This window comes from Monodelphis domestica, chromosome 2 (genome assembly GCF_027887165.1).
Source record: "Monodelphis domestica isolate mMonDom1 chromosome 2, mMonDom1.pri, whole genome shotgun sequence".
Taxonomy (NCBI): domain Eukaryota; kingdom Metazoa; phylum Chordata; class Mammalia; order Didelphimorphia; family Didelphidae; genus Monodelphis; species Monodelphis domestica.
Genome location: NC_077228.1, coordinates 1,161,789 through 1,183,075, shown reverse-complemented (window position 1 = coordinate 1,183,075; position 21,287 = coordinate 1,161,789). Strand labels below are relative to the sequence as shown.

The 21,287-nt window shown below is 46.9% G+C and overlaps 1 protein-coding gene across 2 annotated transcripts in view; it reads left to right on the top strand.

Annotated features, from left to right (window-relative positions):
• ST6GALNAC3 (ST6 N-acetylgalactosaminide alpha-2,6-sialyltransferase 3) overlaps nt 1–21,287 on the top strand; it is a 464,848-nt gene that overhangs the window by 258,191 nt on the left and 185,370 nt on the right. For both annotated transcript variants that reach the window (XM_056814902.1, XM_056814903.1), the window contains exon 3: nt 20,476–20,885. In XM_056814902.1, coding sequence (XP_056670880.1) covers nt 20,476–20,885 — 410 coding nt within the window. The remainder of the gene's footprint in view (nt 1–20,475; nt 20,886–21,287) is intronic.

Here is a 21,287-nt window from a genome sequence, read left to right as displayed (position 1 = left end):
GTTTTACCTTGCTGATTGCAGGTGAATACAATTTAATGTAGAGTGGTTACATCTTTTAAAGGTACAGATCACACAAAGTAAAAACAATCCTCTGAGAAAAATCCTTGGGAAAGTGTAACAAGAAGTATAGCACTTGGGGTAGGATAATGATTCCAACTGCCATCCAGGTTCATGGAACAATCAGCAATACCATGTCTTGCCAGCACAAAGAAGGTAGAGGGAAGGGCACTCTGACTCATTTTCTGACAGACCATGAGGTTTCAACCTCTGACGAGGACACTCAGATCTTTATCTTAGATGGACCCAGAGTTATCAACCTCTGACAGAGTTGGAGTCAGGAAGATCTGAGTTCAAGTGCAGCCTCAGACTCTTACTAACTTGGAGACCCTGGGCAAGTCACTTAACCTCTATCTGCCTCAGTTTCCTCCACTGTAAAATGGGGATAATAGTAGCATCCACCTCCCTGGGTTGTTTTGGGGACCCATTGCATTATCTGTAAGATGCTTAGAACACTTTGTTACAGTAGATATTCAATAAGTGCTTGTTCCCTTTCCTCTCCCCCTCTTCTATAATACTTATTATTCAGCTGGGGAAACTGGGGCTGAGATACCAAATAATTTGCCCAGGTTCATGTAGCTGACAAGCCTCAGAGGCAGGACTTGAGTGGGGTCTCCCCTTTGTCACATAGTTGCCTCCTCTTGTCTAAACTGGTTGTGAATCCATTTAGGGGATCTGGAAGGTTTGGCAATGAAATAGGGTTTTACTAGAAAAAGTCACTAGAGGTGTGAACCCCATGAAGATGAACTAGTTCCATCATTCTGCATCTCAGTCTGCAATTGTCCAGGGAAAATGGAGCAGAAGGGGAGATCAGAGAAGAGTAGCACCTGTGGCCAGGGGGCTTGGGGAGCCCTTTTGGGGGTTCCCTGTCCACTTCTGGCGGTTATCCTTCACCCTCCTCTCTCCTGTGGTGCCAAGAAGCTGTAGCATGTGCAGTAGCCACAGCCAGGGAAAACCGTCTCACTCTCCAACCGGGTGTGAGTCAAGGGGTGGCCACCCCAGGCCCATGAAGATGTCTCCAGGCAGGATGGGCAGAGGAAAAGGATTCCTTTTGAGAGCCACAAAGGTGGCCGAAGCAGGAACATTCTTCCCTGCATCCTGGGCCATTGCCCTGGGCCTGGAGGTCTCTGGAAGAGAGGGAAGTTGAGGATGTTGGGTAGGAAAGACGTGATCCATGAAGCTGCTGATCCTGTGCCAAGTGAGAGATGGAGAACTAACAGTGGAGGAGAGGCCACTCGACCCCCCCCCCCTTGGCCTCATATTTCCCTGCTGGGCTGCCGCTATAGTCATGCCAAAAGCCCTTGTTTACACAATACTCTAGAACAGAATAATAAAATCCATACCACTGCTCTTTTCAGTGTAAAAACTGGGAGACGGCTATGGTGAGGGCCCACCCACTGGGAAAGGGGGGGGGGGAAGAGGGCAGAGGAATGGCCCAAATGCCCTGGTGTAGGAAGAGGGGATGGACACGATGTATCCAGAAAATTGGGGAAATAGCCAGAGCTGTATCCAAATGGCCAAGGAGGGACAGGGAGCATGGGGGAGGCAAAGCAGAGTCTCCCCTCCGAGGGCCTGGCTTCGAATCCTGCCTTCCATCAGTCACCGGGCCAGTGACACCTGGGAGGTGCCCCAGGCCTCTGCTTAACAGGCTCACACGTCAGAATCTTAGTCTCCTCACACAGACCTGTCATCACTGCCATACTGATGATGGAGAGCATTTCCATACTGTTTGATCAATGGCTCTGCCCAGGATCCTCACCACCACTGTGGGTGATGGGGCTGCCCTTATTACCACTTTACAGATGAAGGTAGCAGCAGCAGAAGGACGTCCCCGCTGGAGTCCGGATTTGAACTCAGGCATTCTTCATCTTTTTTTTTTTTAACTCAAGGCTTCTTGATTCTGGTCCCGAACGTCATTCACTGGGTCACTGTTTGGGCCAACAAGCTCGGAAGTGTCCCTCCCTTTCTGCCACCGAAGCATGGGCGGGGCCGGAGAGCTCAGGATCGCCAGCCAGGAGATGCTCACCAGTCAGCCCCATCTTTCCCACCGCAGAGAGGGTTCCTGCTCCGGGCTCCGAGGTCCCTGCGCTCTGCTGTTCTGTTTCGGCTTGACCTCCTTGGCTCGCTTCCTGTGCTGTCTGGGCTGGAGCACTGCAAGAAGACCTGGCTCTTCCTCGGATCCCAAAAAGCATCCGGGCCGGCTAGAAACGGGGCTCTTCTCCCGAGGAGTTCCCCTCCTCCCCAGGAGGGCTCGAGAGATCCTAGAGACCAGCAGCCCGCGGAAGGCAGCCGCTGGCATTTACCTCTTTGAATGTTCCCCAACCTCGGAGCTGTCCAATAAATGCTGGAGAGACTTAAAGCCCCCGAAGCAGGGCCACGTGCCCATCGCTGTCATGTGGACCATTCCGTGCCACGTGATGAGGGCCGCACTGCGCAACCGCAACCGGACTTGAGGCCAGAGTTTCTTGTCCCGGAGTTTCTGAAAACAACTAGCTTTATTTGGATCTAATTGTGCTCTGGACTTGGAGGTACGAAGACTTGGGTTCAACCCAGCTTCAGATACTTATCAGTGGGGTAACCCCAGATAAGCCATTCGATTTGTTGTTTGCCTTAGTTTTCTCATTATAAAATGGGTACAATCGTGCCCATCTCCCAGCATTGCTGTCTATATGAAGTGTTTGCAAAGTGTTTTTCAAACCTTAACCGTTATGCAAATGCTGGTATTGTTACTATATAGGCCAGTATAGAGTGCCCAGATGGACGTAATGGTTTGCATGTGGTTTTCCCTTAGAATGTGAAGTCTTTGAAAGCAGGGATCAAAGCTTTACCTTTCAAGTCGTCCTAGCTCCACCCATAAACACTTAACAGACCTGGACTAGAGTAAGAGCTTATTGATTGTTCAAAAAAAGAAGAGGAAGGGAGGGAGAGAAGGGAGGGAGGGAGGGAGGGGGGAGGGAGGGAAGAAAATAGGAAGGAGGGAAGGAAGGGAGGGAGGGAGAAGAGGAAGGGAGGGAGGGAGGAAGAAAAGAGGGAAGAAGGTAAGGAAGGGAGGAAAGCAGGGAGGAGGGAAAGCAGGGAGGGAGGAAGGAGGGGAGAAGGGAATGAAGGAGAGGAGGGAGGGAAGGAAGGAAGGAAAGGAGGGAGAAGAGAAGGCGGGGAGGAAAGAAGGGAGGAGGGAAAGCAGGGAGGGAGGAAGGAAGGAAGAAAAGAGGGAAGAAAGGAGGGAAGCAGGGAATGAAGGAGGGGAGGGAGGGAAGGAAGGAAGGGAGGGAGGGAGAAGAGAAGGCGGGAAGAAAGAAGGGAGGAGGGAAAGCAGGGAGAGAGGGAGGAAGGAGGGGAGGAGGGAAGGGAGGAAGAAAGACAGGGAGGGAGGGAGTGGGGAGGGAAGGGAGTGTGGAGCTGGAGTTGTTCATACCTTCCCAAGGCCTGGTTTTTATTCAGTTTCTTCTTCTAATAGAACAGGGCACAGGTTATCAGCAGTAAACAGGTATAGGAAGGGGCTCCATCTATCAGGTGGAAACAGAGCCGCCAGGAGCTGGGGGAGGCAAGCCCCTAGTCTTACCATGCTCTAGTAGGAGCAGATAAGAGCCTAGAGGGAAAACATGAAGCTGTCACCTGCTGCTGATTACGCCTCTGGGGGCTGGGGATGCTGGTAATTATAGGAAATGTCAAAAGATTCCTTTCCTGATAGAGGGTGAAAGTAGCTCCAGCTCTCTGCCACCAGCAGCAGTGATTTGTAGGCTCCTGGCAGTAATTCTGCTGAGATGGGGCGAATGAAAGGCTATCAGTTCGCTGCACTTTAGGAGATGACTTGGATCGCAGGATGGTTGGATCATAAATTTAGAGCCTGGGGGGGGGGTTGCCATCCGGTAGTTCAGTCTCCTTTCACAGGTGAGGAAACTGAGCCCCATAAGAACTAAGTGACTTCCCCAAGTTGCGAAGTTGGACTCCTATTTGGGACTAGCATGTGAAGGCATGGTGCTCTAACTGGATGAGTTGAGTGGCTGCCAGTGTGTTTATTTGTGCGTATGTATAGATGCATGCATGCATACATAAGCTTAACTCGTTGTTTCATTCTATACTGACATACACACATCTATGTACACACATGCCATTGTATATGTATATGTGTGCGTGATCTTTTTCTGACATTTTTGGATCCACCTTTTCTCCTTCCTTCCCATCCCTCCCTCCTCCCCAAGTTAGCAGGTAACATGATGCAATACATATTTTCATATTCATCCTGTGAAGGAAGACTCACATCACACATTCAAGAAAAAAATCATGAAGAAAATGAAGTGAAAAGAGGAATACTTTAGTCTACGTTCAGACTTGATCAGTTCCTTTTTCATCGTGAGTCTTGTGATGGCCTCAGATACTTGAATTATTAATGTATTTTTCTTTCTCATAATGAATGAGATTTTAATTTCCATTTGATTTTAATTTCTATATTATCCCATCATATTCAACTCACAACTTTGCCCTCTGTCTATGTGTCTTCCTCTCTAAATGACTAAGTCCTTTGGTGTGACAAAAATCATCTCCCCATGTAGGGATGTTCACAATTTACATTTATTGAATGTCTTTTGGTTCTCTTTCCTGTTTACCTTTTTATGGATCTCTTGAGTCTTGTATTTGAGAGTCTGGTTTCCCATTCAGCTCTGATCTTTTGGACTTTTCATCAGGAAGGTTTTGAAAACTCCATTTCATTGCATCCCCACTTTTCCCCTGAAGGATTGTGCTCAGTTTTTCTGGGTAAGTGACTTTGGGTTGAAGTTCTAGCTTCTTTGCTCTCTGGAATATCACATTCCAGGTCCTCTGATCATTTAATGTAGATAGTGTTAAAACTTGTGTTCTCCTGACTGTGGCTTCATGATATTTGAAAAATTTTTGACTGCTTGAAATATTTTCTCTTTGACCTAGGAATTTGGAACTTGGTCATAATATTTCTTTGAGTTATCCTTTTGGGATCTCTTAGGAAGTGATTGGTGGATTCTTCTAAAGAAATTCTATTTTGTCCTCTGGTTCTAGAATATCTAGGCAGTTTTCCTTGATTATTTCTAAGCCCTTTTTTTATCATGGCTTTCAGGTAGTCCAGTAATTCTTAAATTATCTCTCTTGGATTTGTTTTCCAGGTCAGTTGTTTCCCCCATAAACTATTTCACATTTTCTTCTATTCTTTCATTATCTTGACTTTGTTTGTTTCTTGATGTCTCATGGAGTAATCTTGTCTAATTCTAATTTTTAAGGCATGATTTTCTTGAATGAGCTGTTGTATCTCCTTTTCCATTTGGTCAATTCTACTTTGTAAAGAGTTCTTTTCCTCAGTGAATTTTTGTATCTCTTTTTCTCAAAGGGTCAATTCTGTCATTTAAGAAGTTTTTCTCTTCAATACATTTTTTGTATATTTTTTCCATTTGGCCAAGAACTTCCCCTCTTTGGATTTTTGTGTCTCTTTTATCAATTGTTTTATTCTTTTTTTAAGATATTAATTTCTTCAGTATTTTTCTGTCTCCTTTACCAAGCTGTTGATTTTTTCCCATGATTTTCCTGTATCACTTTAATTTATTTCCCCCAATTTTTCTTCTACCTCTTTTATCTGATTTTTGAAATCCATTTTGAGTTCTTCCATTACTTTTGGGGGGGGTTCAGAGAAATTAATATTTTGGGAGGCTTTGGATGTAGCAGTTTTGACTTTGTTGTCTTCTGAGTTTTAGTCTTCTCTGTCACCAAAATAACTTTCTATGAGGTTTCTCTTTTTTTGTTTGCTCACTTTCCTGCTTTTTTGTTTTCTTTTAGCTTTAAAAATTGTTAAAGTTGGTCTCTGTAACTGTGGTGAAGGGAGCAGTGGGCCAAGCTTCAGGTTCTTTGTGCAACTGCCTTCAGAGCTGGCACTGGGGTTCCATCAGCTTGTAGTTCTTCCAAGGTGGTATGATGTAAGGAGTGGTTTATTTAATACTCTCCAGGTTTATTCCAGGAACTCTTTTACCCCCTTAGAACTGTGACCAGGAACCCCTGATTTCCTGTGGCTGCCAGTGCTGGTGTATGCTGGTGTTCTTCCTCACCCTGAGACTGCAACCTGGTTATGCATATGAGCAATTTGACACGTTTTGCATCCAGAACCAGCAAAGGGCTCCCTGTAATCTTCTTCTGAGCAGTTGTCCAACCCCCTTTACCAGCAGCCTTGCTGCTGTTGCTTCAATTGCTCCCAAGGCCCGTTTGCCTCCTTTAGGGCCTACCCTGGCACACCGAATTGTTTCCACCCTGGGGCACCAGATCTTTCATGCTATATGCCATGACCTTCTAAGTTGTTTGGGGCTTCATGCTGCTTCAGAATTCATTCATTTTTTGGCATTATATTATGCTTTTGGAGGGCAATTTGGTAGAAATCAGATGAGCCTCTGGACCTTTTCTGCCATCTTGACTGCATCCCTCTCCCATATATATGAGTCTAAATTTTTCAATAAGGAGTTCATGATCTGAGTAAAAGTCAGCTTCAGGTCTTGTTCATGGAGAGCTTCTCTATCTTGGTAGCAAAGTAAATAAATCAATCTGATTTCTACACTGGCCGTCTGGTCATGTCCATGGTAGAGTTGGAGCTTTGGGGAGCAGGGCATGAAGAGGAGGGGAGTGATGCTAAAGGACATCCATTAATGAGCCTTATCCATCATTTAGATGGTTTTAATTTAGGGAACCACGTAGGAGAGAGATTAACCCTAGGCTTTGGCATAGAGTACCTACCTAATTAGACTTCGGTGAGGCTGGCTATTCCTTGAATTCAGATTGAGGGCTGAAAGGGACCTGGCTACTCTCTCTTCTCTTGAGAGTTGGTGTAACAATGAGGGGGTCCAGAAGACCAAAGCCCAAAAGAAATAATGAAATGCTAAGTCTGCATTCTCCCCAGATTGACTGGAAGTCGTAGATAATGCCTGAAGACACGTGTGCCATCCCCTCTCTTAACTTTGCCCTCTTCGACTTCTCGTGGAGTCCTTGGAACGCTGCGTTTTCTCCAATCGCCTCCATTTCCCGTTGGACATAGGCTGTGATGGTTTATTTAGGAAAGGCCAGGGAATGACTATTACAGTTATCTTCTACATATTGTACTTATAACACAGTAGTTGAAATGCTAGTGAATACTGAGAAGACAATAGCTTTAGCAAAATCAGAGACTATCAAAGAAACCCTCCACAAATCAGCATTTCTGTATAACAAAACTCAAGACAATAATGGCAATAGAAATCTTATTCCAAACAACTAAAAAAGACATAGAACACCAGAATGGCAGCTCCCAAGAATGTAAGAGTGGTATAGACTCCCCTGCAAAGTTCTCCTAAAAAGGAAGCACAACCCAAGAGGCTGGTGAAATAACGTGTCCTCATCGTCAGTCCTCATCGTTGCTCCATAAAAAGGAAAGCAGTCCCAGAGTCACCTTCTAGCTTCAATACTATACCGATCAAATGATCAAAGGGATACTTTACAGACCTCGGTAAATAATAATGAAAACATTGGATAATGAAAGATCTAGAATACCAAAGGAAAATGGGAAAATAGGTAGAGACAGGGGAATCGGCACGTCCACAACTTAAACTATATTTTCAAGACTAAGTCATCAAACTCCCTGGGATTGATTCAAAACGTAGACCGGACGGGAGGATAAGAAACAGAGAACTAAATCACCCAATATAAAAATTAGAAAAGGGAAGTTACTAATAACTTCCTATTTAATAATAAAAAATGCTGGGAAAATTGGAAAGCAATCTGACAGAAATTAGACAGACCAGTGTCATATGACATCCCAAATGAAGGTCTGGCTTCAATATTAAAAGTCAATGATATTAAAAAATAGAAAAGCACATCATGGCTTCTCGTAACTATAGGTAGGAAATACATTTTTCTACATTAAATATTATTATATTTCTCAAATGATAATCTCTCTCCCTCTCACCCTCCCTCCGTGCCCAGGTTGAGAAAGTAAGAAAACAACCCTCCTGTTACATATGTAGAGTCCTGCATTGGCAACAAACAGAAATTAATTTCTCAGTCTGTACTCTGAGTCCATCATCTCCATGAGGATGTGCTCAGCAGGTTACACTGTGTTGGTCATTGTGCTGATCAGAGTGCCCAAGACTTCCAAAATTGTTTCACTTGACAGTGTTTTTGCAATTGTAGATTTATCCAATTCTCCTGGTTCTGTTCACTTCCTTCTGCCTAGTTCCTACGCGTCTCCCCAGGACTTTTTCAACCATTTCCATCATCTCTTAAATCACATTCATTGAACATAACTTGTTCTGCCATCTCCCAGCTGGGCATCCCTTCAGCTTCCCGTTCTTTGCCCCCACAAAAAGATCTGCTGTGAGTGTTTCTATAGAAGAGTCTTTTTTTTTCTTTGAGCTCTTTGGGATGTAAAACTAATTGTGGTTGTTCTGAATTAAAATGTATGCAGAGCTTGATAACTTTTGGGACATGGTTTCAAATTGCTTTCCAGGATAGTAGATCAGTTCAGTTTCATAAATATGACATGAACGTGCCTCCTGTCCAGCAGCCCCTCCACGTTTGACGTGTTCCCTTTTTCTCAATGTTGCCAATCTGAAAAGTGTGAAGTAGAACCTCAGGGCTCCTCTTCTGTGGATGTCAACAGTTATTATTGACAACGTTTTTTTTCATAGGGATATTGATAGTTGGAATTTTTTCCTCTGAAAACTGCCTGTCCCTATCGTTTCCCCAGTTATCAACTGGGAAATGCCTCTTTTTTCATAAGTCTGAATCAGTTAGGAGACATATTTGTAACCAAATGTAGGGGGAATTGTTGAAGGTAAAATAACTCTGATTCTATGAAAGAGAAAAATCTGGGCAAATAATATTAAGGCACCAATGAGTGGAAATGAATTGGTTAAATGAGGATAACGTAATAAGTTTGCCTTATAAGGGTTGGGTAGCCAATATCTAAAACAGTTAACTATATGTAATGTGTATGTGTACATACAAACATGCCATATTCACATGAATGGCTGAAAAACATTTCCTAATAGATAAAAGGTATGACCAAGTAGATCTCAAAAAAATACTGACAGAGTACTGACAACCATGTGAAAGAATGCTCAAAATCTTAATGATATGAGAAATGCAAATCTAAACATGCCGGGGTTTTACCTCCCACCCTGCAACTGTGCCACGATGGTTATAGCTTGGAATCATAAAGGCTTTGAGAGGTGGTTGGAAGAGAGGCACACTAGTGCATTGTTAGTGGAGCTGCAAACCAGTGCAGTGATTCCGAGGAGCAATTTGGAAGTATTCCAGTAAGGTTGCTAAAATCCTCCCCCTCTCCGACGCGGCGATTCCGTTATGGGGGATATTTTCTAAGGATTAGACCACGGACCAGATGAGCATCCACTGCAGCATATTACAAAGTATTTATAGCACCCCTGTAGGTGAGAGCACAAAATTGGAAACAATACAGCTGACCATTGACTGGGGATGCCTAAACGAATCTCTGCACATCGATGTGATGCGTTATTTCTGCGCTTTAAGAACTGATCACCGTGCTGAACACCGAGAAGCTTGGGAAGATCTAAGTGAACTGATGCAGAGTTAATAAGACGACACCTAACGGCTAAAAGCAAGCAACCGAAAGCCGGAATCTAAAGGGAACCTTGCAGAATTCTGAAGAAGCAGCTTGGCTCTATAAGGCATGACGAGAGGAGAGGCTGTGGTCGGAGGTGAAAGGCCCACAGCATCAGACCCTGAACATATGTTAGACTTTTTGAATTGCTCCATTGCTGGCTTTCTCCAAGGGTCTGGGAGGTGAATACTTTGGTGAAATGAGGGTGATGTACAAGTCATCAATAAATACTCTTTTCTAAAATTTAATTGATGATTTAAATACCCATTTAACTCCCCCCCTCCCCACCCCAGCCCTCATGAGGGAAGGCATCATTGAACAAAAAGATATCTGTATATCCAAAACAATGTCTTACTTATTTCTCTTTCTCAGTTCTTCCCCTGGAGGTGGCCCTTCACAAGCCATCCTACAAACAGAACTCCTGCTGCTGTCTAGCATGTTCTTGGTTCTGCTTGTGAAGGGTTGGGGTTCCTATCTACCCCTGCCCATCCTATTTGTGTGACCTTGAGCAAGTCATGCCCCCTCCCTGGGCCTCAAGACTTCCTCCTCCTCAGCGTGTGTTGGGGCTGCTTTAGCTCCCGGCAGCCGCATGGGGGGCTGCAGTGCTCCTGAGTGTCACGCCGTTCCGGCCCGACTTTCCCATGTTGCTGTACTAGTAAAAAGAGGGTTCTCATGTATGGTTTATGGCCCGGTTTCCATTTGAGAATGCCACTGCCAGGCACAGTGACTTCCAAGGACCTTCCAACTCCCAAAGGCCCTCCAGTCCCAGGGACAAACTCTGATAGCCCCTTTTGGGGGACGAGATCATTTTGTTCTGCATCTGAGCTGTTATCACAAGCTGCTTTCCTTTGAAAAACCCCCAGAATTCCCAAGCCACAGCCATTTCTCCAGCAGAAGAGACCCCGTCCTCTTCTTTGTCCATTGAGAGTCATTTCCCGGCAGTCAGGATCGTCACTTCCCCGCCGTGGTTTGTGACTGGGGTGTCGTCATGCGTCTAAATGGGATGCACACCTAGGCCAGCGCAGGGAATCCAGGGGAGCCAAGCGCAGCGTAGCCCAGTCTGGCTGGTTTTTGCCAAGGGTGCCTCCCTCGGTCTTGGCGGTTTATACACGCTGCTTCAGGAGCTGCGAGAGCCAGGCTTGGGGCCGAGCAGACAAAGGCTCTGTGGAGGCCTCTCTGTCTCTCTCCAGTTCCAGAGGTCTGCCGAAAGGAAGTGACTCGACTGGAGACGCAAACAGCTTGCTTCATCGTTCCTGGAACACGGGAGAAATGAAAATACATTTTTTCCTCAGTAAAGCAGTAAAAACAATGCCAGATTGCTAATGCCTCTTTTGTACCTTTCATTTGAAAGACCTCAGAAGAACATTTGGAAGAGGAGAGGCGAAATGGATTCCCCAATGGCGTCATTATACACGTTGCATCGTCTACGAGGAAAACCGGAGACATTCAGCGGTTGGTCGGGGAGGGATCCAGGAGAGCGGGACGAGCGGGTCTCTCTGGAGCATTGTTCAACCTGCTTTGTTCACATTCCTTCAAATTGGATGATTACAAGCGAAGATCTGATTTGTTTCAACATTAAAGTAGTAAATTAGTGTGTGGTGAGCCGCTAATTGTCCTGGAAAGCTTTGAAGGTGCCCACAGTGCCCTCTCTCCAATTTTCAGAATTGCATCCTGGTGATTGGAATGCAAACAACCTGCGAGGCGGTTCATGTTTTGTTGTTGTTAATGAAGGAGTCTTAACTGTTTTTAATGATTGCAGTTGGTTCAGCTGAAGCATAACTTAGTCTAAAAGATGGATCAAAGCTCCTGGTTGGGCGTTTGATGTTGATTTTTTCGGATTTGGCAAGTTTCATTGGACTAAGTGGGATTCCTTCTTGGGCTGGGGCTGAGGTGGCTGGAAGGTTGCCTCTTTCGACTCATTTCTTGAGTGTAAAATTAGCAGCTTCTAGTAAATCGCACCCAAGTTCCCGGTGACCTTTTCTAATCCTGACTGCGTCATTATTTAATGGCCTGACCTTCGTTTTCTGTAGAACCACATTAGTGATAAATGTAGAGATTTAATAACTAGTACGGCTGACAAGTGACCTTTTTTTTTTTAACACCACCATTATTCTTTGCTGAGAAAACCAGAATGTTTTGCAGGTTTTAATTCCTGGTTTTTTAAATTATCCATTCTATTGTCTGGAAGCTTTGTCAGGAGAAAAAAGAAAAGGTCAAATATTTCATTTTCCTTGCGGATTCAAATGTAAGCACTTGGCAATTGTTCCAACATCGCATTCAAAGAGGATGGCCCAATTTGTTGATTTCCGAGCCCAAGAGCATCCTGAAGAGTTTCCATTGGATGGATGAGAAATTCAGGGAATTCTATAGGGCCAGAGAATGAAGCCGCCATCTTCACTTATCCCTGTGCAACGGGATTTGGATCATTCTCTCATCTTCCCTCTGGGCGTGCAAGCTTAGAACCAAAGAATACAGGGGTTGGTTCTCCAACTCCATCGTGAGACCAAAAGAAAGGGGAAGGGGTGATCCAATCTCAACCAACGGTGAGCCTTGCAGTCGGGATTCAGTGAGCACGTTTCAAAAAACGTTTCCTCTAAACACACACACACACACACACACACCCCTGATATTTTCCCTCTTAATAAGGGAGGAATGATTCCATGTTTAATGGAAGATTCATTTCGGGCTGGACAGGAAAACTGCAGATTGTTGGGCAGAGAGAAAGCGCCTGACTGTAAAGCCAGTAGAGTGGGCATTTCCCAGAGCGAGCAGCATCCTTTTTATCTGTGTGCACTAGAATCGGAGGACCTGATCTTTCCCCAGAAGGCAGAGCCCTCCTTAGCATTTGTCACAAAAGAGAGGCTTTTCGAAGCTTGACCGCCAGTGCTGCTGATGTGCAATCACTGGAGCCTCTAAACGTTTGGGTCCTGCCCTCCCAGTACCAAGGCCAGATAATGTCCAGAAATCTCCCATATGCCTGGCGTAGATGAGTTTCTTGGCATCCTTTTGATCAGACTCGTTCCCAAAGACTTGGAATCAGCCTGCAAAGTGGTTTAACCATTAACCATTGGGATGATGGTCTAAATAGATGGAAGACGGTAGTTTCCATTTCAGGAATAAGGCAATCCAGGACAAGGACCTTTTCCACACATGGACACTGATCTCATCGCTTAAGAAAGAGCCTCCCTGGAGGGGTAAAGAGGATTTATGGATGTAGCCGATGGCCGAGTGGGCATTGTTACCTGACCATCCTCTCTCCTGTTCTCCTCAGGAATCCCTCTGATTTCATCCTTTATGCTGCTGCTTCTACCCAAGGAATGAATGAATGAATGAATGAATGAATGCATCCTGATTCTAGATTTGGAAGGGTCGTTCCTGGAGGCTATCTAGTAAGAGGACCCAGGGGATCTAGGAATAGATGAGTGCGAATAGCACAGCCAATCTGGGAATTTGAAATGATTTTGTGTGATAAACAAAGGTGACGCCCATGGACTTCTGGTCAAAACAAAGCTTAAATGCACAAAACAGAATACATAGGGCGAGAAAGGAGACAGTGATTAGATAAAAGTTCACCGACCTTGGCCAAGAATTCCTAATCGAGTCTAATCCTCTCCTTTTAGAAATAAAAAAGCACAGCTGCTGAGAGCCAGAGAGGTAAAGCCAATTAGTCACGAAGAAGCGCTTTAGAAGATTTACTGTGCCGCCTGCCCCACAGAGTACTAGCAGAAACCATCCCTGCCTTTGAGGAGCTTACAGTTTAGTGGAAGACACCGAGTGTGGCCCAAAAGATAGATAGAAGATAAATCCCGAGTAGACGGAAAATAACTTTTGTGAGGAAAGCCCGAGTAGCTGCAGAGACAGGGAATGGCCTCCTGCAAAAGAGGATGCAGACGCTTGAAGGAAGCCAATGATTTCGAGAGGTCAGAGTGAAGAGGGAGGGCATTTCAGGCATGAGAGACACTCAGCCATTCGGCTAAAGGCCTAGAGGCAGGAAGTGGTGGATCTAGACTGGGACTCGGGTCCTGATCTCTTCACTTCCTGACGGTCCGACATGTACCCAGGTAAAATGCTCACTACATCTCATCAGACAACTGGACGCCCACCAGATTCAGCTTGAAGGTCTCCAATGAATGACATCCCGTCTGTGCCCATCGCAACCTCCGCATTGCCTCATGGGTGACCTCTGCTGGCATTCTTTATATACCATGGCTTGTTAATCCTGGCTGCGGTGAAGAGACCTGGAAGAATACAGGCACTTGTTTGGTGGAGATCATTAGACGTCCCCAACGCGTGGCACAATTTCCCCAAAATAAGCCAGTGTCACTCCTTTGCTCTTTACGATTGTGCAGTTCTGTCCATGATGAGCTTTTAATGCTTGTCATGGAAACTGACCCGAGGAGGCCGAGAGCCCCTGAAATGATGTTCTTGTTCTCCTTGAACACGACATGCAATGACTTAAAGTGTTTCCTAAAGGCTAATTTCACTCCCTTCTCTTTTTCCTCTTCCTCCTAGTTCTCATTGTAGTTACTATCACCATCACAGTGCCTGGCACCCAGGAAGGGGTCTGGCCTTGTGATTTCATTATTATTAAGGGTTCCCAGGTGAGGAGTAACTTAGAGCCTTATCCAATTGCCTTGAAGACTGTGAGGAAGGCGGCTTGCCCAGGGCCACCCAGCCAGCGTGTGTTCAAGGTGAGGCTCAGTTCTTCTTGGATTCAAGGCTGCGTTACTCTATGCAATATGCAGAATCACCACTTAGACCAAATACTTGTTGATTGACAGCTTGTGTAGTCTCTTGTGCCCATCCAGAGAAAGAAGACACAGAATGATAAATAATGCACATCAGGAAACAATAGCAGGCATAAACTGGAGGGCCTGCAGGGTGACCTTCCTCAAGGGGGATTAGTGACACCTTCTCAGAGTCGAGGATGTTTGATCGGGGCTTGAGGGATAGGCAGGATGTCAATAGGAGGGCAATAGCAATACCAAACACTTGGAACTCTTCACTGGGCTGCTTACGGCCACATGTACCTTCAAGGGAAGGTTAGAATACCTTTCCTGAGGGATAGAAGGTAGTAAATCAAAAGTGAGGATCTTATTGAATACCAATACTTAGACCTTAAATAAAAGAAGGTGTTTGGTATGTGTTGGCTCTCCATCGCAGGGAAGGGATTGCCCTCGAGATGGTACAGATCAACTCTGTTGAACTCCCTGTTTTGAAGAAATTTCTGAGTGGGTGAAAGAAAAGGAAGAGAAAGTTATACTTTTAGTAAAACTAGAAAAAGAAAATGACGAGGAACAAGGAGGGATCAGAATCAAGGAAGGCTCAGTGACTCTTTCCAAAGTTGGCAGAACATCGAGGGGCTCCATGAAGAAGAAAGGCAGGTGTTTGTTAGGGTAAAATTGTCCTACCCAGTGAGTTAGGAACCTGGAGAACACATTTCCAAAGAAGGCTGCCAGATCACCGAGTAGAGATGGGCTCGGAAGACAGCAAAAAACAAGAGAGAGACTCGGCCCAGGATGCAACGATTGAGATCACTTGAAGTGAACTGGGAGCGCTCATGGACCAAACCAGTCTGGAATGGGCCAGGAAGTCTTTGCTCTTCATCCTTACTACAGTCTATAGGCGTCTGCAAAAAGGACCAAGCCATCGTCTCATGCTCCCTGCATTCTGGGATTGTGAATAGGCATGCTTTCTTTTATTTCGTGTATGTGGTTTTAGGGAAGATTTCTATAGCTAAATGACAAGCTGAGGGTTTACTATCATCAGCTCTGTGGAAATTAAAACTGGAATTTCAGGAAACCTCAAGGTGACAGTTCTATCAACCCATTCTTCAATCACCTTAAATTGGTCCTCACCCTTTCTTCTACTCTCGACATTCCAGGGGCTTCCTAGTGCCCCAAGGAGTAAGTGTAAGCTTCTTTTATTGGCCTTTAAAGACTTTCCACCATGGCTCCTGGCCCCTTTGCAAGCCTTGGTATATGTTACTCTCATTCATGAATTTTGTGGGTCCAACTAAACTGCCCACTTCTCCCCAGTGAGCTTCCAGCTTCTGTCTCAGCCTCTTTGCATTTGTGTTCCCCATTCCAGGAATGTACACTGATGTCCTTCAAAACTCAAGCACAGCACAGCTTTTCCCTCTTCTGATCATCAGTCTTCTCATGCCCCACCAGAACTTTGGGCAAAGCTCCTGGAAAGTTGGGCTCCTGCCATCTTCTCTTACCCAGAACCAGAACTCCTCCTCCCTGACCATATTTCCAGTAGGTTTGCCTTTCCCAACCCATTCCTTTTTCAGGGTCCCCTTTGTATGTTGTTTTCTTCCATTAGAACACCCTCCTTGAAGGCAAGGGTCACCACACTTGCTTGACTTTGGCTCCCCAGTACTTAGCACAATGCCTGACATGGCACGCGTTGGCTGGCTGGTTGCTTTTTCTACCTTTCTGCACTCCCCTTCTGTGAATTCCCCACCCCATTACTCTGTAGCAATTTTATACATGCTTCTAGATACAAAGTTCCCTTTCCTAGAACAGAACAGAACCACCTTGAAGGCAAAGATGGTTTTCTTTCTAAAAAGTCTATGCTCTGTGCCCAAAGGGCTTTAAAAGACTTCCTGGTAAAATCCAGTGGAATTGCGAGGGGGTGGTGGGAGGGCAGGAAAAGAACATGATTCTTATAACCATGGAAAAATATTCTGAATTGATTAATTAAATAAAAATTAAAAAAAGACTGCCTGCCCTTTGATCCAGCCACACCAGTGCTGGGTTTGTAACCCAAAGAGATAAGAAGGAAAAAGATTTGTACAAAAATATTCTTAGCTGCACTCTTTGTGGTGGCCAAAAACTGGAAAATGAGGGGATGCCCTTCAGTTGGGGAATGGCTGAACACATTGTGGGAGCTGTTGGTGATGGAATACTATTGTGCTGAAAGGAATGATGAACTGGAGGGATTCCATGTGAACTGGAAAGACCTCCATGAACTGATTCAGAGCTAAAGGAGCAGAACCAGGAGAACATTGTACACAGAGACTGATACACTGTGGCACAATTGAATGTAACTGACTTTGCTACTAGTAGCAATGCAGCGACCCAGGACAATTTTGAAGGATTTATGAGAAAGAATGTATCCACACCCAGAGAAAGAACTGTGGGAGTAGAACCACAGAAGAAAAACAACTGCTTGATCACATGGGTCGAGGGAGATATGATGGGGGATGTAGACTCTAAATGATTACCCTGGTGCAAACATCAACAACGTGGAAATAGGCTTTGACCAAGCACACATGTAAAATCCAGTGGAATTGCTTGTTGGCTGCAGGGAAGTGGGAGGGGAAAGGGAAAGAACACGAATCATGTAACCATGGAAAAATATTCTAGATTAATAATTAATTTTCAGAAAGTCTAATCCCCAGTGCCTACCAAATTGGTAATGCTTGATGAATGAATGTGGATGGACTGGTCAAGGGAAGACAGGGATGACCAGAAGTCAAGGTGAGAAGGGAGCTCTGTCCAGGGCTGGGGGCAGAGGGGTGAGGAAATAGGTGTTCCCCAAGACCAGGGGGTGAGCTGAGCTTCACAGAATCGGGAGCTCAGTCATGACTCAGCCATCTGTGGGCTGCCTCCAAAGCCTTTACATCTGCACCACCATGTTCCATAGAGGACGAGCCTGCCCGCTATTCCTCCAGTTTGCCCTCAAGTTGTTTGCCGGCTGCTGACCTCCAAATCTGCCCAGCTGTGGCACTGCAAGCTGCTGCCACCAAACAGATTGGGTGTCTTAATTGATCCTTTCAGGGTTATGGCTGTCATGCGAAATGGCAGAGCTCCTTCCTATTAGTGAAATTATGCGTCGTCACTGCAGAACCAACTGGTTCTCCCTCAGGAGCAGCTTCGCTGCCGTGGTGGCCGGAGAGAAGCTCTGTCCTGGGCACATGAGCCCTCATTGGAAGGGACTCCTTTATAATCAGACAAACGGTGGGGCACACCCGCTTCATGGCGGAGCTCAGACTAGGCAGGGGCTGGGGCGGCTGCCAGGCATGATGCTCACTCAGGTGCGCGTCTGCATGGCTCGGGCAAGAAGGCTTCAGGTGTAGCCAGTCAAAGGTCAGGCAGAAGCCGCTTCCCTGGGACCCTTCTCCCGTGGCATGGTTTGGCACAACCTCGGGAGTGGAAAGACTAGAGTTCCAGGCCCACCCCGGAAACCTGCGTCCTGAGTGGCCGTGGGCAAAAGGCTCCCTTCCAAAGTGAGGAGGCAGTCTGTGGACCACTTAGGTTCTAGACCTGGGACCGGCCAGGCTTACACCGAGCCAGCCGCCCCCTCACAGCACCTATCTGTGAATGGAAGAATCATCGGGGCCGTCCAGCACCCCGGCCTTTTGGCCCCATTGCACTGCCTTCTGGGGGGCCTTTGCTCAGGGTCCATTTTGGCTCTTGCTCTGCTGCAAATTCCTCACAACATACTGAGGGGGAGGGTGGCCTGGGGGGGCAGCTGATCCTGGCGGCAGCTTGTGAGCTGGACAAACGCCGTCCCTTCCCCATAGTCCGGGCCCCTGTGCTGACGAGGTTCTCGGTGCCGCCCGTCCGTCTCTACAGCCCTGGCCTCGGGAGTTCCCCAGGGAGAGAGCACTTCTCCTCACCCAGAGCAAGCTCCAGACCTGCCGCTGCGAGGGAAGGAAGGAGAGTCCTCCCACGAGGCCCTTTGTTGGGAGCAAGGCGGAGAGGTTCGGCCTCCTAGTCAGACTGGCCTGGACTCAAGGCCTGCCCTATTAGCCTGTTGTGGCATCTTGTGTAAAACACTGGCCAAGTGCCGTCTGACGCCAGGGAAAGGACTGATGGAGAGTGAAGACGGACCAAAGCGCCCTCGGTGTCCCTTTTTTCCTTTGTTTTGTTTGAGGTCTTTTCCACAAAATGGCTGTGCGGGGTGCGGGGGGACTGTTTTACATGGCCCAGGGAGAGGGGACGAGTGGGAAGGAAGAGGACAATTTGGGACTCGACATCGTGAAAGGGAAGGGCTCTTTCTTAAAAGGTAGATCGGTCTACACGGACCTTTGGGCAAATGTTTTCCAGTTTTCCCAGCGGATCCGATAGCGAGGTTTTCCCCAAGTAATTTGCACTTCTGTTGTTCAGTCACTTTTCAATCGTGTCTGACTCGTGGGGGGTCTATTTGGAGTTTTCTTGGCAAAGACACTGGAGAGGCTGGCCATTTCCTTCTCCAGATCATTTGGCAGATGAGGAAACGGAGAAAGACAAAGGTCAATGACTTGCTCAGGGTCACACAGCTCCCAAGTGTCTGAGGCCAGACGTGAGTTTAGGTAGATGAGTTTTCTTGACTCCAGGCCTGTCATTATTGGCTGTGCTACCCAACTACCCCTAATTTAGGCTTAGCTTTCTTCAATCTTGGTTTTCTAGTCAGTTCAGCTGGTCTCCATCCCCCCCTTTTAAGCCACTGCCGGATAATGTGAGAGAGGCTGCTTCATAATAGACGCGGATGTCGGGGAGTGCCGGGCCCCTTTTGCTCCTCCTTTTTCATTATTTCCCTGGAGATCTTGGACCTTTTGTTCCTGCAATTGAATTCTGTTATTATTGTGTCTAGCTTTATGAAGTATCCCCTCGGTAGCTGATCGGGATAGCATTAAATCTGCAAATTAGTTTTAGGAGGTCATCTCATCTTTTTGAATACTTTCTTTTTAATTAACTTGCTTCTGCGGGATACAGTGAGGATCAGGGATGGCTCTGCACAGGTTGGAAAAGAAGCCCTCCCAGCTTCCACGGAGGGCCATCAGGAAAGGTTGTCTGGGGATACGCATCAGCTCCTGGGTCAGAGATTCCATGGTATGGTGCGTGATCGAAGGATCGTTTTCCTTAAGGCTGCCATTTGTTAGCGGCTCTTTAATGTCAGGAAGGGGGAAACTGACCCTCTTTGGTGTTGAGGATGCCTCATCGCACGCAGGTCGCTTTTGATGAAGCACCGGCCACAGACGTTCTGGGCTCTTGAGAAGTACCGGCTCCAAAGGCCAGAGGCTTAGGACTGGAACTGGGTCAGCGCTTTGGATTCCAGAGAATCTCTTCCTTTTAGGAATTCTTTGTCCTTGAAAAGTGCATTTCTTCTAAACTGTCTAATTGTATGCAAAATTCCCAATATTCCACTGAAGCCTGGTTCTGTTTGCCTTTTTCAGGCCTTGGGCCCGTGAGGGATACCAATCTCTTTAGGTCATGCGGAGTCATAGACTGTCCAGGTACTTTACATATTCCACCACAGGTCCCTGAGACGAGAGGCTGGGATCATAGGTCTAGGACTGTAAGCAACCTTGGAAGGATTCTAATCCAAACTGCTCATTTTGCAGATGAGGAAACCGAGGGGCAGAGCGGTCCCATAGGGAGGCAGGAGCAGAACTGAGACTGAAATCCCATTCAACAGATGTCATCATCCCCATTTTACAGAAGGGAAGACTAAGGCTCCTCAGAGGGTTCAAGGGGCAGACAGGGATTTGAACTCCAACCGCAGCTATCCATCCTTTCCCCCAATGTCCTTCCCTAAGCTCAGAGTGCTGCCCTTAAAGAGATGCCTTTTTAGCTTTAATTTCTCCGCGGGCAGAGAAGGAAAAGCCCCAAGTCCCTTTTCCATAGTGACTGACTGTTGACTGTTGCCGGAATCAGCCTACTCGCCAGAAGCCCCTTTCACAAAGGCCCTATTTCAGAGAGATTCTCTTACTAATTAGCTCCCAGAATAGCAGCCATTTCCCCCTCCTCTGCTGAAGGCGACCCATTAACCCAACTCTCTCGTTTTCCTCCCTCTTCCTTTGCCAGCCTTTGCAGCTCGACTGTGATCTCTGTGCCGTCGTGTCCAGCTCGGGTCAGATGGTTGGCCAGAAGGTGGGCTCTGAGATCGACAAATCCTCCTGCATTTGGAGGATGAACAACGCCCCCACCAAGGGCTACGAGGAGGACGTGGGTGGGAGGACCATGATCCGAGTCGTGTCCCACACCAGTGTCCCCCTCCTGCTCAAGAACCCCGACTACTTCTTCAGAGAGACCAACTCCACCGTCTACGTGGTCTGGGGGCCCTTCCGGAACATGAGGAAGGACGGCAGCGGCGTCGTGTACAACATGCTGAGGCGCGCGGCCGACGTCTACCCCGGGGCCCAGATCTACGTGACCACCGAGAAGCGCATGAGCTACTGCGACGGCGTGTTCAAGAAGGAGACCGGCAGAGACCGGTAAGGCCCCGCCGTGGTCACGGGTGGAGGGGGCTCTCTGGCAGGTCCATCGGGGTGTGTCTTTGTCTGTCGCCGGGTGTCCCCCTCCGCCATGCCCCGCTTGTTCCCTTAGAGCGCCCCCTCGGCCAGCTCAATGTGCTATTGATTACTCTAGAATTCTAGCTGCAGTAGGAAGCCCCAAGAGGCGCCCAAGTGAGGACTGGCCCAAGTGCTTCCAGAAACCTGGAGAAACTTTACCCGAGGCTACAGAACGCCTATTGATTTTCTAACAGGGTTGAGTCACTCCCTGCATGCAAATGGCCAAGCGGCATCTCCTCCGGCCATCTTGAGATGCTGCCACGTGAATGTGGGCGGTCATCGCAAAGGGAGAAAGTCAAACTCCCATCCATCCTCCACCCTCCA